Source organism: Capra hircus, chromosome 19 (genome assembly GCF_001704415.2).
Source record: "Capra hircus breed San Clemente chromosome 19, ASM170441v1, whole genome shotgun sequence".
NCBI lineage: Eukaryota > Metazoa > Chordata > Mammalia > Artiodactyla > Bovidae > Capra > Capra hircus.
The window spans coordinates 16,903,366-16,919,414 of record NC_030826.1 but is presented as its reverse complement, the minus strand read 5'-3'; the positions used below and the strand labels follow the sequence as shown (position 1 = coordinate 16,919,414).

General features: G+C 51.1%; 1 protein-coding gene across 2 annotated transcripts; it reads left to right on the top strand.

Annotated features, from left to right (window-relative positions):
- On the top strand, positions 1,891-12,218 carry SPACA3 (sperm acrosome associated 3). Of its 2 annotated transcripts, XM_018063567.1 has the most exons (5): positions 1,891-2,029; positions 7,682-7,950; positions 8,875-9,033; positions 9,429-9,507; positions 12,038-12,218. In XM_018063567.1, the coding sequence occupies exons 2-5, from the start codon at positions 7,764-7,766 to the stop codon at positions 12,102-12,104; spliced, it is 492 nt and encodes a 163-aa protein (XP_017919056.1). In that variant the 5' UTR covers positions 1,891-2,029; positions 7,682-7,763; the 3' UTR covers positions 12,105-12,218. The 2 variants fall into 2 exon arrangements, with proteins under 2 accessions (XP_017919056.1, NP_001273904.1); NM_001286975.1 differs by lacking the exon at positions 1,891-2,029 and having other exon boundaries at positions 7,719-7,950; positions 12,038-12,147.

Genomic DNA, 16,049 nt, shown 5'->3' with positions numbered 1-16,049 from the left:
CAATAAAAGCAATAGCTAAGGTGTACTGATCCAAGTGGTGAGCATGACAGTGAAGGAGGATTATTCCCATTTTACAGAGGAGAAAAATGACACTTGGGGAGATTAAGTATCATGGTTCCAGGGGATGGGGCAGGGTAATGACTCCATGTTATAGATGAGGAAATGGAGGTTAACTGGACAAGAATAAATAGCCAGTCAGGGGCAGGCCAAGACACTGAGCTCAGGTTTTTCTAGCTCAAGTCCAGAGAAGTTTCCCTTGGACAAAGGCCCAAGCCTTGGTGGTATATTGGCATCATCAGGGAAGCTTTTAAGAAACACTGATGCCAAAGAGACATTTCTCCAAAGAAGACATACAGATGGTCAACAGGCATATGAAAAAATGTTCCCACATCTCTAATCATTAGAGAAATGCAAATCAAAACCACGATCACACCTGTCAGGATGGTTATCATACAAAAAGCGAAAGATAAATTTTGGCAAACATATGGAGAAATTGGAGCCCTTGTGTATTGTTGGTAGGACTGCAAAATGGTGAAGCTGCTGTGGAAAACAGTATCCTCAAAACACTAAAGATAGAACTACCGTATGGTCCGGCCACGCCGCTTCTGGATATTTATCCAAAAGAATTGAAATCAGGATCTCAAAGAGAGTTAGCACTCCTATGCTCATTGCAGCGTTATTCACAAGTGCCATGGTGCGGAAACAAGCAAAATGTCCATCAGATGAACAGATATTTAAAGTGCGGTATATACATCCAGTGGTATAACTATTCAGCCTTAAAAAGGAAGGCAGTCCTGTAGCATGTGACCACGTGGATGAGCCTTGAGGACATTGTGCTCAGTGAAACAAGCTGGTCACAGAAAGACCAATACTGTATGACCCCACGTATAGGAGGCATCTAAAAGAGTCAAGTTCATAGAATCAAAGAGTGGAACTGTGGTGGCCAGGGGCCGGGAGAGAAGGGAACGGGGAGTCACTAATCTATGCTTTAGTTAAATGAGATGAAGAAATTCTGAAGTTCTGTGCAACGCTGTGCCTACCATCAACAACACTGTACTAGACATTTAAAATGTGGGGGAGGGTAGACCTCATGTTAAGGGCTTCTACCACAATAAAATTAGAAAATACACAAGGAGATCCTGATGCAACCACAGGTCAGCCCCTTGATTCTGATCTGGTCTGTCTGCGGCTGGGGGGGAGGCACACAGGACGGACAGGAGCAGCTTGGCGTGGTTTTGGCTGTGCTCTGCTTTTAGGAGTAACTGATTCTGTGTCTCGTGCACCTTCAGAGATATTTCCTGTCTTGCTCTTCCCTCCTCGAGAATTAAGGAAACAGAGAGGTTAAGTCCCTTTTACTGGGACACCCAGCTAGTAGGCACGGGCGCCTGTATTCATTCTCAGACCAGCCTGACTGCCAAGTCCATGCCCTTGAGGCTTTGAAGCAGGGGCCCCTGTGGGGCGTGGATGCGGTTGTCACATGCCCTTCCGTTTCATTTCTCTGTCCCGCAAGCTTTAGGGTCGGCAGCATCACCTTTGTCCTGGGCTTGTCCACTGTCATCACGCAGATGGAGAAGGGGGCGGAGAAGAACAGGAGAAGAATGAAAGAGTGGAATGGTGAGGTCAGCTGCCTGGGAGACCGTGGGCACCCGCCAGCATCAGCATTGCTGGGTAACCCCCAGGAGGGCCTGTTGGGAGGAGAGGAGCCATCCTTCAAAGCGTCATGTGTAGGGGCAGAAGTGGGCAAGAGAGGGTGAGCTTTGATACTCTGAACAGGTCTCCGGGCCCTGAAACTGAGGGGTTCGAGGTGGGAGTGCTATCAAAGCCCAGTGGGTGAAGATGGTTCTAGAAGATGAGCTCACAGAACTGAGGAGTTCCAGAAGGCCCCGCGTCAGTTTCCCATCATTCCCTTCCAGCCGGGTGCCGGGGGCCCCATCAGTATCATGGGGCGTGTCCTGGGCTGAAGCCGGGGTCGGGCCACCACTGTTCCTGCCACCGTGACTGCTGCGCCAGCTCTGGTGAGGACGACACGGTCAGTGAGCCGCCTTCCCCCTCCTCCTGCAGCCGTTAACCAGGGCCCTGGGCTGGTCTGACCAGAGAGGGACGTGGGAAAACGAAGGTGGTGGTCAGAGGTGGTGAGGGGATACTGGGCTGGCGAGGATGGGGGCGCTGAGTTGAGAGAGAGAGAGAGGGGAGACCACACTGGCAGGTCTCTCGTCTTTGAATCACCAGACCTGACTCCTTCCACCTCTAGACCTGCTGGGGAAGGCTCAGGAAGAAGCTACTTTGAAATGACTCTTGCTACCGAAAAGGCAAAAACAGTCTCTGTATAACAGTCAGCTTAGTTTCTTCATCTATAAACTGGGGATAATAATCCTCCCCGCCCCTCGAATTGTTGTGAGGATTAGATGAGATTAAGTCAGAAAACAGCCAGAAAAGGGCCAGCATAGTGTGGGTCACACTTTCAGAACTCAGAAGGGTGTCTGCCTCCCTCTCACCCCCGACACTTTGATGAAAAGGGCTTGTACGCTGAGCACATGACTTCAGCATACTTCAGTCTGGAGAAGGGCCCATTTGATCAGCCACTCCAGGCCGGCAACTCTGCTTGACTCTCAGGATAAGAAGAGAAGTAAGAGAGCCGTTGTTCTCTGGAAGCTCGCCTTGCAGTGGGGGAAGGCTGATGTCTCTTACAGGCTAGTGTGCAGAAACATGGAGCTTTGGGAGTCTTGCGGGGGGCCGGGGGCTTCCTGGGGACATCTCACTGGGGAACTCACTTCTGATGTGACCTTTGAAATAGGAGTAAGAGTGATGGATGTAAAGGAAAGGGGTTCTCATTCGGATGGCAGGCTCATCATGAGCAAATGACATGGCATTATTGTCGTCCTTTAGTTGTTAAGTCGTGTCTGACTCTTTGGCGAGCCCATGGACTGTAGCCCACCAGGCTCCTCTGTCCATGGGATTTCCCAGGCAAGAATATTGGAGTGAGTTGCCGTTTCTTTCTCCAGGGGATCTTCCTGACCCAGGGATCAAACCCACATCTCCTGCTTGGCAGGCAGATTCTTTAACACTGAGCCACCTGGGAAGCCCTGACATGGCATTACTGGAGCTTAAAGTGTTGTGGGGAGAGGTCCGAAAGCCTGGGTCACCAGGGTCCCTGTGGACCACACTTGGGATCAGTGATGAAGGACACCACCTAAAGCTGTCCCCTGGCCAGGCTTTTTGTTTAAAACCCTCAGTCTGGTGAACGTGTGTAGAATAGTTTGGGAGAAGAGTCAGGACTAGCTGCAAGGAGACCATCAGCACACCAGGAGGGTGGTCTGAACTAAGGGAAAGATGTTGCTCCTGGAGGGAAGGTGGCCTCACCAGCACTTCGGGATTGATGGGTTGCGGATGAGTGAAAGATGCCGTGATGGAGAGGAGTGAAGAATGACATTTATATCGCTAGTTTGGATAACCATAGGTTTAAGCCATAAAACATGAGTTTAAAGCCAAGAATGTTTCAAACCAAGAAGAGAAGACGTAGAAAAGAGCTCTAAAACAGTGGGACCATGGGTTCTACTTTGGATGTGCTCAGCAGGAGGTGGAGACAGTCAGGAGGCAGTTAGCTGTGAGGTTGGCCGCTCTAGGGAAGATGTAATAGGAGCCATCATCCTGCAGGGGGCAGTAGGTACAGGCACGCGCAGGCATCCTGCAGCCTGCCAAGGTTTCCTTTGTTTTGTCTTTGCCGGGCCTCCTGTGGGCTTCCCTGGTGGTGCAGCGGTTAAAGCGTCTGCCTGCAATGTGGGAGACCTGGGTTCAATCCCTGGGTCGGGAAGATACCCTGGAGAAGGAAATGGCAACCCACTCCAGTATTCCTGCCTGGAGAATCCCATGGACAGAGGAGCCTGGCGGGCTACTGTTCATGGGTCACAAAGAGTCGGACACAACTGAGCGACTTCACTTGCACTTTCTGTGACATGTGGGATCTTAGTTCCTGGACCAGGAAACAAACCTGTGCCCCTGTAGTGTGGAAGTACAGAGTCGTAACCACTGGACCACCAGGGAATTCACAAAAGTGTTTCCTGAAGTGGGAGCGAGGACAGCTCAAGGCAGAAATGCCTAGGAAGCGTATCAGCAGTCCTAGGGAAGCATCCTGGTAGCAGAGAAAGGCAGAGGTAAGAGTTTGAATCAGATGGAGCGGGCAGCAGAATGCAAGGCTGCTGAGAGCTCCTGCGGGACAGGAGCCCACGAGGGACCACTGCACCACTGGGCAGAACAGTGTCAGGCGAGAGGTCGCGATGGTGATGCCAAGTGTCACTGGGCTGAAAAACAATAGGAGGCAAGAAAATCATAGATTTTCGCGTAGATGTTTAAATGAGAAGAGAGGGAGAGGGACAGGTCAGTAGAGAGTGAGTCCAGGGAAGCTATTTTAGGAGCTGAAGACCTAAGCACGTCTGGGCCTGCAGAGGAAGGAGGAGCCAATGGAGAGGAGATGCTGGTGATGCTGAGAGAGAAGTGGCTGGTGGAATAAGGCTGAGAGATGGGGGAAGGATGAAACGCAGAGCTTGGAGGAAAGATGGGTCCAGATCAGCGTAGAGGCACCTTCTCTGTGAGGACAGCTGAGGCTGTGGATGCCTTTGTGAATGGGGCGGGGTGAAGGCAGAAGGAAGGAGGACATCTCACAGGGGATGTTTTTCTCAGTGAGGCAGGTGAGGTGGGACAGGGAAGGGAGGGGAACTTGAGGACGGTAACAAAGGTCCTAAGTACCCTTTGAGCAAAACGGGAGAGAGAAAGCTGACCAAGACGAGCATTGGTACCTGTGCCAGCATCACTTTGTAACAGAAAGAACAACCAGCTGGGCTCTAGTGCAAACAGCCCCTTATCTCTGTGCCTTTCTTTTCTCATTCATTCTTTCAATCGTCGGATGAGGCAGGTGTTATTAATTTCCTAATTTTATAGAGGAAGGAAATGAAGCCAGTAAAGTGTTCACATCAGAGACATAAAGCAAAGAGGTGGGCTTCCCGCTGAGACGAGGCTTGCTGCAAAGCACACCCTTGTCTCGTCTCCCTTGGGCTTGAGGCCACCTGTTTGCAGGGACACCCACTCCTGTGGCTGGGTTTCATTTCTGGAGTTTATGAAGGTGGAGGGCCAGTTGGCGGGGGGTGCGGAGGTCGTGAGAGACAGGTATGTCAGAGGTGGTCAGGGAGGGATAGAACGGGACTAGAAGGCTGCAGAGGTTGGGGGGATGTGGAATGATGAGGGGATGCAGGGATGACGAGGCTGTGGGAGCCGGTCGCTGAGACAGAGTGGAGGTCAAGATCGTAAACAGGTGCAAATGCCCTTTGTGATACTGGGGGCTGACCTGCAGAGCCACTGATGAGAGGCGTGGAGGGCAAACCGAATGGGGTGAGACGAGCTTTGAGGGAGGCGGGGCTTTAGCAAGGAGATGGTTTAGAAGGGGTGGTGGGCACGGAGGAGAGTTTTCAGTACTGCCTGACCTGGGAGAAGGTCTGTGTGTGGGAGAGAGCAGCCTCCACTTGAGAGGCTGCAGGCTGGCAGTGCTTTAGGGGAAACCCTGTCTTCAGTTCAGGCCAGGAGGGGGAGGCTCACTGAAGAGAGCTTCGTGGCCGTGGGGCTGCAGTATCCATATGCACGGATGCTGCTGCTCAGCCGTCTCCTCTGGGAACATCTCTGTGTGTGTCTTCAGTTGCTCCATTGTGTCTGACTCTTTGTGGCCCCTTGGTCCACCAGGTTCCTCTGCCCATGGAATTTTCCCAGTAAGAATACTGGAATTGGTTGCCATTTCCTCCTCCAGGAGAGCTTCCTGATCCAGGGATAGGACCTGAGTCTCTTGTCTCCTACATTGGCAGGCCGATTCTTTACCACCAGTGCCACCTGGGAACATCTACTTATGGCCAAATCCCAGTGGGGCTTTGGAGTCACGTAAACTTTGGTTTCAGTCCAAACTCTGTCCCTTCTGGGAGTTCCCTGGCAGTCCGGTGATTAGGACTCTGAGTTTTCACTGCGGTGGTTCTGACTTCCATCCCTGGTCGGGGAACTAAGATCTGCAAACTTTGTCCCTTCTGAGTTGTGAAATCTTGGGCTTCAGGACACAGGGATGCCTGGCATGTAATTTTTTTTTTGGCTGTGACACATGGCATGTAGGATCTTAGTTTCCCGACCAGGGATCAGACTTGCTCCCTCTGTGTTGCAGAGTCTTAACCACTGCACTGCCAGGGAAGTCCCATGCCTGACATGTAGTATGGAGCTCGGAATAGGTTTGTCCTCTCCCTGGTTTCCCTCCTCTTCTCTCAGCTTCTGGGACAGGAGGGTACGAAGCAGGTTTGGAATGACCCAGCAATCCCACTCCTGGCTATGTACCCTGATAAAACTATAATTGAAAAAGACACATGTACCCTGATGTTCATTGCAGCACTGTTTACAATAGCTATAACATGGAAGCAACCTAGATGTCCATCGACAGATGAACGGATGAAGAAGTTGTGGTACATATATACAATGGAATATTACTCAGCCATAAAAAGGAATGAAGTTGGGTCATTTGTAGTGATCTGGATGGACCTAGAGTCTGTCATATGAAGTGCAGTAAGTCAGAAAGAGAAAAACAAGCATTGTATATTAAGGCATATATATGGAATTTATTATAGAAAACTGGAACTGATGAACCTATTTGCAGGGCAGGAATAGACACGCAGACAGAGAGAACAGACTTTGGACCCAGCGAGGGAAGGAGGGGGTGGGATGAATTGAGAGAGTGACACTGGAACATATACATTGCTGCTGCTGCTGCTAAGTTGCTTCAGTCGTGTCTGACTCTGCGCGACCCCGTAGACGGCAGCCCACCAGGCTCCCCCGTCCCTGGGATTCTCCAGGCAAGAACACTGGAGTGGGTTGCCATTTCCCTCTCCAATGCATGAAAGTGAAAAGTGAAAGGGAAGTCACTCAGTCATGTCCGACTCTTAGCCACCCCATGGACTGCAGCCCACCAGGCTCCTCCATCCATAGGATTTTCCAGGCAAGAGTACTGGAATGGGTTGCCATTGCCTTCTCCAGTTAACATGTGTATTAAATAAAATAGACAGCTAGTGGGAACCTGCTATGTAGCACGTGGTGCGGTGGGATGACCTAGAGGGGTGGGGTGGGGTGTGAGGTGGGGGGAGGTTCAAGAGGGAGGAGATGTATGTATATTTATGACTGATTCATGTTGTTGTCTGGCAGAAGCCGGGCTTCCCAGGTGGTGCTAGCAGTAAAGAACCCACTTACCTGCCACTGCAGGAGACATAAGAGACGCAGGTTCGATCCCTGGGTTAGGAAGATCCCCTGGAGAAGGAAATGGCAACCCACTCCAGTATTCTTGCCTGGAGAATCCCTGTGGACAGAGGAGCCTGGTGGGCTACAGTCTGTTAGGGTTGCATGGACGCGACTGAAGCGACTTAGCTGCAGGCACACACGGCAGAGGCCAACACAATATTAAAACAATTATCCTCCAATTAAAAATAAAGGGGAAAAAAAGCATAACTGAAGGGGAAAGGGGCTGACCTTGGGGAACCCTCTTGGGCTCTTGAGGGGGGGTTGGCTGATGCTCCACCAGGGAGGCAAGGTGGCAGGCTGGCAGCCCCCTTGTGTGGGAACCCCCCTCCCCAATTTCCCACCCACTCAGGCTCTGTTTCCCTTCTTCTTCCAGGGGTAGCCTTCTGTGAGCGGCCTGCCATCTCAAAGCCTAGCTCTGAGCCAGTGTGGCGGGGGCTCTGTGCCCCCCCGCCCGCATGGAAGCCGGGAGCTGGGCTCCCAGAAGGTGGCCCTGCCCGCCCGGGATTGTGCTGCTGGCCTTGGCTTCTGTCCTCAGCAGCCTGCTCTCCTCCGGCCAGGCCAGGGTCTACAGTCGCTGCGAGCTGGCCAGGGTGCTTCAGGATTTCGGCTTGGAGGGATACCGAGGCTACAGCCTGGCTGACTGTAAGGACCCTGATCTCTCCCTCCTGCTCCCCCTCCCTCCTCCTCACTCAAGGGCTGTGGCCTTGGGAGCCTCTGTTCTCCTTTTTCGAATCAGGATCCTACGCACTGATAGGTGGAGAACACCCAGGACTGGGGTAAATACCCAGCAGGCAGGCGACGGGTTGTTGTTGTGGAGTCGCCCAGTCATGTCTGACTCTTTGCGACCCCAATGGACTGCAGCACGCCAGGCTTCCCTGTCCCTCACTATCTCTAAGAGTTTGCCCAAGTTCATGTCTGCTGAGTCAGTATTGCATAGGAACCTGGAAGGGTAGGCGACAGGTGGCTAAGCAGAATTGCTCCCTTATGTCCTTTCCCACTGGTAAGTTGAGCGCCACAGGGAAAGAAGGGTTTCCTATCTTTAATGAAATCACGGCCACTAGGATCAGACACTGCCAGTGAAGTTGGGGGCACACTGAGCAAAGCTAAGTAAGACCAAACTTTTCAAGCTGGTGAAAGTTTCGAGACACTAACAAGTATAGCCACCCCTGGACTCATTTCTTCTCTGGTTCCAGCCCTTTCTCTCAGTCCCACCTGTGCCTTCCCAGTCGTGTCTCTAAAGAGTGAGCTCTTGTTCATTCATTTCGCAAGCATTTCTTGGGTCCCGCTATGCGTGGATGATGAGACCCAGGGAGCATGGCAGGAAGGAAGTCAGGAGACCCGCGGACTCCTGTTTGGTAGCTGTGTATAACCTTGAGTAAGTCACTTTGCCCCTCTGAGCTTCAGTGGATTCCTTTGTCAAGGAGGTGAGAGGGTGTCAGCCCTGATCTACTGGAAACGCGAGTTGAGGCTTGGAGGAGCTGATGCATAGGGTCTACCCCGTGAGCTCTCTGGTCTGGGTTGGCCTTTGTCATCCCACCCGCAGGCCTGTGTCTCCACCCTATGCAGGGATCTGTCTTGCTTACTTCGCAAGCGGCTTCAACACAGGTGCCGTGGACCACGAAGCCGATGGAAGTACCAACAGTGGCATCTTCCAGATCAACAGCCGAAAGTGGTGCAAAAATCTCAACCCCAATGTCCCAAACTTGTGCCAGATGTACTGCTCCGGTAGGCGGGGCCTGGGCCCGGGGCTGGCTGGGGCTTCCTCTCTGGCCTTACTTGCTCTTCTTGCTTTTTTGTCTGAGTGGGAACCCCTGCTGCCTGCTGGGTCTACCAAGGATCGTGGGGTGGGGCAGGTGATGAGAGTGGCCCTCCATGAATCTGATTTAGGATCCCAGGTGGGACACTGTCTGGAGAGCTGTGGGAAGAGGTGGGGCATGGCTTCTGATGGAGGAAGTGATGGAGTAAGACCTGTGCTTCCAGAGGCCTTGAGAGACAGGGATGGAGTTAGATGGTGGAGGGTGTGTGTGTGAGTGAGAATGACAGACAGACAGACAGACAGACTCTGGATGTCCAACTCCACCTCCTGCTCCTTCATCGTGTTTCTCTGCCTCCCACCCCAGACTTACTGAATCCCAACCTCAAGGATACTGTTATCTGTGCCATGAAGATAACGCAAGACCCCCAAGGTCTGGGCAGCTGGTAAGTAATGTGGGTTGGAGCCCCCTGCTCCAGCTAGGACCACAGCAGGGAGCTAACCTGGGTTGGGAAGATCTCCTGGAGAAGGGAAAGGCTACCCACTCCAGTGTTCTGGCCTGAAGAACTCCATGGACTGTATAGTCCACGGGGGTTGCAAAGAGTCAGACACGATGGAGTGACTTTCACTTTCACACTACTTTCACAACTTATACCAGGCGTCATTTCATGGCCTCACATTCTAATCTGCTCACCACCAGGCAATGGCACCCCACTCCAGTACTCTTGCCTAGAAAATCCCACGGACGGGGGAGCCTGGTAAGCTGCAGTCCATGGGGTCGCTAAGAGTCGGACATGACTGAGCAACTTCACTTTCATGCATTGGAGAAGGAAATGGCAACCCACTCCAGTGTTCTTGCCTGGAGAATCCCAGGGATGGGGGAGTCTGGTGGGTTGCTGTCTATGGGATCGCACAGAGTCGGACACGACTGAAGCAACTTAGCAGCAGCAGCAGCAGCAGCACACTGAATTTTAGGGAGAATAAACAAGTCGCTGGAGGTCACAGAGTCAAGCCTGACTCTTCCCAGATCTGCCTACCTGGGACCAGGGTCTAGTAACTTTGTTTCTTAACTGTGGCATCTTTGTCTAGTACAACAGATCAAAAAAGTTCCCTGCTTGAAGCATGAGTGAGTTCTCTGGAGACCCACCCTGTCAGTCTCACCTCCTTTCCACAAGATGGCCTTTGGGAGCCATTGTCAGGGGCAAGAGAGTTGGATAAGCATCTGTTGGGGCATCAGACTAGATCTTTGGAGCCCCTGGAGCAGCAGCCCCGCAGCTTCCCAGCCTCTTGTGATGGGAATTTCACTCTGTAGAGCCTGCTACCTGCCTTTATTCCCATGCCTAGATGGGAGACCAGCAGGGGACAGAATGTGGGGCAGGTAAAATTCCCCCAGGTGGCTGGATCACAAGAGCCCCTGGCGGCTGCGACAGTGACACAGCTGGTGAGGTCATCGGGAAGGCATCAAATAAAGCGAGAGTAGCAGGAAGGGGGATGGGCCAGAGGCGGGGGCACTAGTGGGGAAGCCTTGGCAGGAGTCCAGCGAGAGACGGAAGGTGTGGACGTGCACAGTCATACGGGTGATGGACAGGAGAGGGGTGGGGGGGAGGGGCTGCGGAGGAGCAACAGGGACAGGTGACATGTGGCCAGTGAGGAAGAGGAGGAGGTGAAAAGGACTGCGGACACAGAGAAAGTCTAAGGGGGGCCTTGAGGTTGACCGCAGCTCTGGAGACATGTTGATTTGCGCCCTGGGAACTGAATCTGGAGTGAGGCAGGCTCAGCAGGAGAGGGCTCACATCTGTAAAATCAGGAAGGGTGAATGCAGGCTCAGGCAGGAGTCCGAGGACTTGGACGTACCACCCTGGGATGGGAGAAACAGATTCCATAGGGCTAAGTCCAAGAACAGCTCTCTTGTATGCTGGGATTACGTGTCTGAGAGGTGGCCCCAGAGGGTAGTGGTCGCAGAAAGAAAGGTGCTGTCTGTTCCCTTTACACACATGCCTGAGAACTTAGCTGTGCCAGGCTCTGTGCTGGGTGCTAGGCTTCAGAGGTGGTGGAGACCCAGTTCTCGGCCCTTAAGGATCTCAGTCTAACGGAAGAGGTGAACAAGCCAGTTGACCCCTCTCATGTAATAGATCTATTGGGGTCCTTTAAGGGCACTCCTTGCCATTGGGCTCTTTGACATTGACATCCTAGAGGACACTAGTTATCCAAACTTAGAACCCCTGGGAATTTAGGACCCCTAGGGCCCCAGGATCTTGCTTATCATCCTCAAGATGCTTGTGTGACACTGGAACCAGGTAATGGTCCTAAAAGAGCCGATAAACTATAGTTACCATCAATGGAGAGATCCACACTGGTAGCCAGGGAGAATAAGATCCGCACTGGTAGCCGGGGAGAATGGCGTGTGTGTGAGTTTCTGTCGTTTACAAGCTGTGGACCGTGGGCAAACAATTTCCACCCTAGTTTCAGGTTTTCATTTGGAATATAGGGAACACAGTGTCGGCTCAATCTAACTTACAGGGCTGCTGGGGGGATGGCAGATAAGTGGGTGATGGGTGTGACAGTGCTGTGTAAACCGTAAAGGGCCGCACGCCTGTATGGTGGCACTGTCTGCAGAAGCAGCGTGGTGTAGGAAGAGAGAATTGGATTGAGGCTCTGGACCTCAGGACCCCAGGCCTTTGCCACTGACTCCTGGGTGAACTCGAGCAAATTATGTCTGTATCTCCATCAATAAAATATCGAGGCTAGACAGATAACTTGTTATGGGTCATTCTCTTCCTTTAAAAAAAAAATCGTTTTTTCCCTAGGGGCTTCTTGACGAGTTAACATGCTGACTTGTCTCTCTTCCCCTTGCCTAGCCCCTTTCCTCACCTCACTTCCGGTTTAAAGCCCACACCTCCTTCCCGTTTTCCTCTGAGCAAATACTGAAGACTGCAGCTGACTTGCTCTCTCCTCTTCCCCATCTTCCATCCTCAGGGAGGCATGGAGGCATCACTGCCAGGGCAAAGACCTCAGTGACTGGGTGGATGGCTGTGAGCTGTAGGATTCTCTCTGGATGGACAGGCAGAGAGAATGGATGGCAGCTTGGGAGATGTGGCCTGGTTCCTGACCCAGGCCTGGGAAGACAAACCAACGAATAAAGTACAGTTTAATACAAGTGTTGTTGTGCAGTTGCTAAGTCATGTCTGACTCTTTGTGACCCCATGGACTGCAGCACACCAAACTTCCCTGTTCTTCACTATCTCCCTGAGTTTGCTCAAACTCATGTCCATTGAGTCGATGATGCCATCCACCCACCTCATCCTCTGTCAATCTAAGTGTGGCTCTCAGCTCTCACTGTGTTTCCAGGTGGTATGTTGGAGCCAGAAGCGTCTCAGGAGTTCCTCACTTGTCCCCATGGGCTGGGGTTCAGTCGGTCTTCAAAAAACCCTCAATGGAGGTTTGCCTCCATTCCTGGAGGCCTGACTGGAGGGTATGCGTCAGTGCCTTCATTGCCCACCCCTGGCAGAGTTTCCCCAGTGAACCTCGTGAGTATATGAATGAGGCATCCTGAATGAATGGCAGACACTCAGCTCAGTTTGTAGAATCAGTGAATGAATGGGCCCTGATACCATCTTTCCATATAGCCACAATTCACTCAATGGTATTGGTAAGCACTAGCTTTCAGGCTCCAGGCATACCTCTAGGGGGAACCATGCTCCCTCCTGAGCCCTCATGGGGAGTGCTGTGCCTCTCATAGGGGCCACTCAGGCTGCTTCTCATCCTAGTCTGGCTCACCTCCCTTGGAGTAGGGAGTTTGGCATAGTTTAGGAAGAGATGGTTCAGTGGGGTTTTCTCCTTTATCCTGGCTGCCTGGCCTTGGAAAGGTCACTCCACCTCTCATAGGCAAGTTCTTCATGGGTAAGAGGAGCTAATAAAGGCCATCTTACAATAATTTATCAGTGCATAATGTAGCACAGTGAGGCACCTGGTACAGGATGGGGCACAGAGTGGGGGAAGGGGGCTCCAGAAACACTGGCCTCATGTCTGGTTTCCCTGAGGTCTGGGGGTGCCAAGCCCCGCCTGCCTCGTGGGCACATGTCCTGCTTGTCCTGGTGACCAGGGCTTCCTTGAGAAGTATGCACAGTGCCCTCATCACTGTTTGCTGAGGAGGAGGAAGGGAGGAGAAGGTGCTGGAAGAAGGAGCAGAAGGGGGCAGACTTTGGATAAAGCGGCAGAAATTTCTATGGGAAATGGGGGAGAATTAAGTAAAGTTCTCTCATTTTTTAAAAAGATTGTTTTGATGTGGACCATTTTTAAAGTCGTTATTGAATGTGTTACAGTATTGCTTCTGTTTTACTTTTTGGCCACAAGGAATGTGGAATCTTAGCTCTTCCACCAGGGATCAGACTTGCACCCTTTGTATTGAAAGGCGAAGTCTTAACCCCTGGACCACCAGGCAAGTCCTGTTTGTCATTTTTTAAAGTTCACTGATAAGGACCTACCGTATAATACAGGGAACTCTACTTAATACTCTGTGAAGACCTATATGGGAAAAGAATATTTAAAAAAAAGCAGATATATGTATATGCATACCTGATTCACTTTGCTGTACACCTGAAACAACACACTGTAAATCAACTATATTCCAATGTATAAAAATAAAATAAGGGGAAAAAAGTACAGGTCACCTCATTATTGCACTAGTGTGGTTCCAGGAAACTCACTGGACTTTTGTCCAAGGTAACGCCTCTGGTGGAGCTAGGATTCCAATGGGGCTGTTCCACTCAGAGGTTGTGCTTTGTTCTCAGCGTGTCCCAGCCTCCATAGCTGGACCAGCTCTTGGACGGGACCTCCGGGATGGGAAGGCACGGTGGACGGAGTGTAGCAGAAACAGCCCAGTTCTCTCCAGCAGGCACCCAAGCTTCTCCAGACATTCCATGTTCTCCTCTACCTCCAAGCCTTTGCTCAGGGATCTCCTCTGCAAACCTGCCTCCCTGGCAACTTCCACCCATCTTTCAAGGCTTCAGCCAGAACCTGCTCCTCCTCAGGAGACAGTCCTGGTGCCTCTTCTCCAATGGGTGCACATACCTGGTACATTTCTGCTATATGTCTCTCTGCTCAGATTCTTCTGTGCGTGGCTGCTGCCCATCTCTGCCTGCCTCCACTCTGAGCCCCATCCTCTTGACATATGAACCCCCCAGGGGCTAGCACTGAGGACCTCTGGAAGGAGATCAAACCAGTCAGTCCTAAAGGAAGTCAACCCTGAATATTCTTTGGAAGCACCGATGCTGAAGCTGAAGCTCCAATACTTTGGCCATCTGGTGCGAAGAGCTGACTCATTGGAGAAGACCCTGATGCTGGGAAAGATTGAAAGCAGAAGGGGACAACAGAGGATGATATGGTTGGATGACATCATTGACTCAATGAATATGAATTTGAGCAAACTCTGGAAGATAGTGGAGGACAGAGAAGCCTGGCGTGCTGTAGTCCATGGGGCTGCAAAGAGTTGGACACGACAAAGCGATTGAACAACAACGAAGTGCCTAGCACAGTGCCTGGCTACGTAGTGAGCACACAGAAAATGCTCAAGGAGTGAGGAAGTCTGGACAGAGGCCCCCACCTGGTGCTTTGAAGTTTTCCAGCTGTTTCTTCTCCCTCTTCCCTGTAAAGCAGGTGGAGCTGAGGATTCTTTGGTGGCCTCCAGTATCTTCCTCTTGGGCTTATTTTAACTTGGATGGAATTCCTTTTGAAACGAAGCCACAATGTCTGAATTACACTGAAGACAAATGGCCCACGGCGGTGCTCAGTTAGTCAAATGAGCCGCTACAGAAGCACGGCGTCGTGGAGAGCAGATTTAAGGAGGCAAGGCGTCCAAATTCCCCATCCCAAGGCATCACTCACAGCCATTAGCACCGGGTGGTTTTTTCTTTTCTTTCTTTTTTTTTTAAACAAAAAGCACTATTACAGTCTCGCTTGGGAACACTTGAGATGTCAGCAAGGGTGCCTGTCTAGGGACTCAATGGCAGCCAGAGAGCATGCCCACGCATTTCCTGAATGCAGCGGATGCGATGGTCACATTCCTGAAGGATCAGGTCACGGGGATGTTTGCAAAGCGATGCTGCAGTTGCTTCCTACGTATGCAGGTCTCCTAGGCCCTTGTGATCTCCACATGTACAGGATAATCTGATGAAATCCCATTTCCAAGGTTCTCTGTTCATCCTTTTTTTCTGCTCGTTCATTCGTTTTGCCTTCTGTGTAAACTTGCTGGTACCCGAGCTGCAGCAGGTGCCAAAGATTTAAAAAATTGCAGGAGAAAAAAATCGATCAAATCCCATCTATCTTTTTACCCTTCTTCTTATAAATTGGAAAAGGACAGAATATCCTTTATGAGGAGAAAGTTGCTCTTGTGATACCCTGGAGTTCTTTTGGAGGAGAGTTTAACACTTTCTAGACCAGGGGTGTGTCCCTAAAGGATCTGGCTCCTTGGGGTCCATAACCCTTCTAAAATTGTACACACACACACAAAAAAATTGTACACAAAATTTTGTGTACATCTATTGGACCATGTGCGTTTTTTCTCTTGGGGAGAGAGTTCATAGCTTTCACCTTTTAAAAAATACAAACAAGGCTAAAATCAGTGTTTTACAGGAAGGAAAAGGAAGAAGAAAAGATAGAAAATATACACCTTAGCTCATTTAACTCTCATACTCAGCCTGGAACCTAGGAACCATCATCTCTGTCATATAGATGGGAAACAGAGGCTCTCAGAAGTAAATGGAACATTTGCTTGGATACCTGACACCTGTTGTCAATTTGGAGTCAGAGACTGTTAGAGTTGGAATGCACCAGAGACTTTTTGTCCATTTCCCACCCCTCACTTTTTTTCTTTTAATTTTAAAAATTTTACTTTTTTGGCTGCACTGCGTGGCATGGCATGAGGACTCTGAGTTCCTGACCAGGGACTGAACCTGCACCCCCTGAGGTGGAAGCATTGGGGTCTTAACCG

Coding starts and splice junctions, on each gene's coding strand:
- SPACA3 (XM_018063567.1), top strand. CDS start 7,764: ATGGAAGCCGGGAGCTGGGCTCCCAGAAGGTGGCCCTGCCCGCCCGGG. Junction 9,034..9,428: donor GTGCCAGATGTACTGCTCCG/GTAGGCGGGGCC, acceptor CTCCCACCCCAG/ACTTACTGAATCCCAACCTC. Junction 9,508..12,037: donor CCCCAAGGTCTGGGCAGCTG/GTAAGTAATGTG, acceptor TTCCATCCTCAG/GGAGGCATGGAGGCATCACT.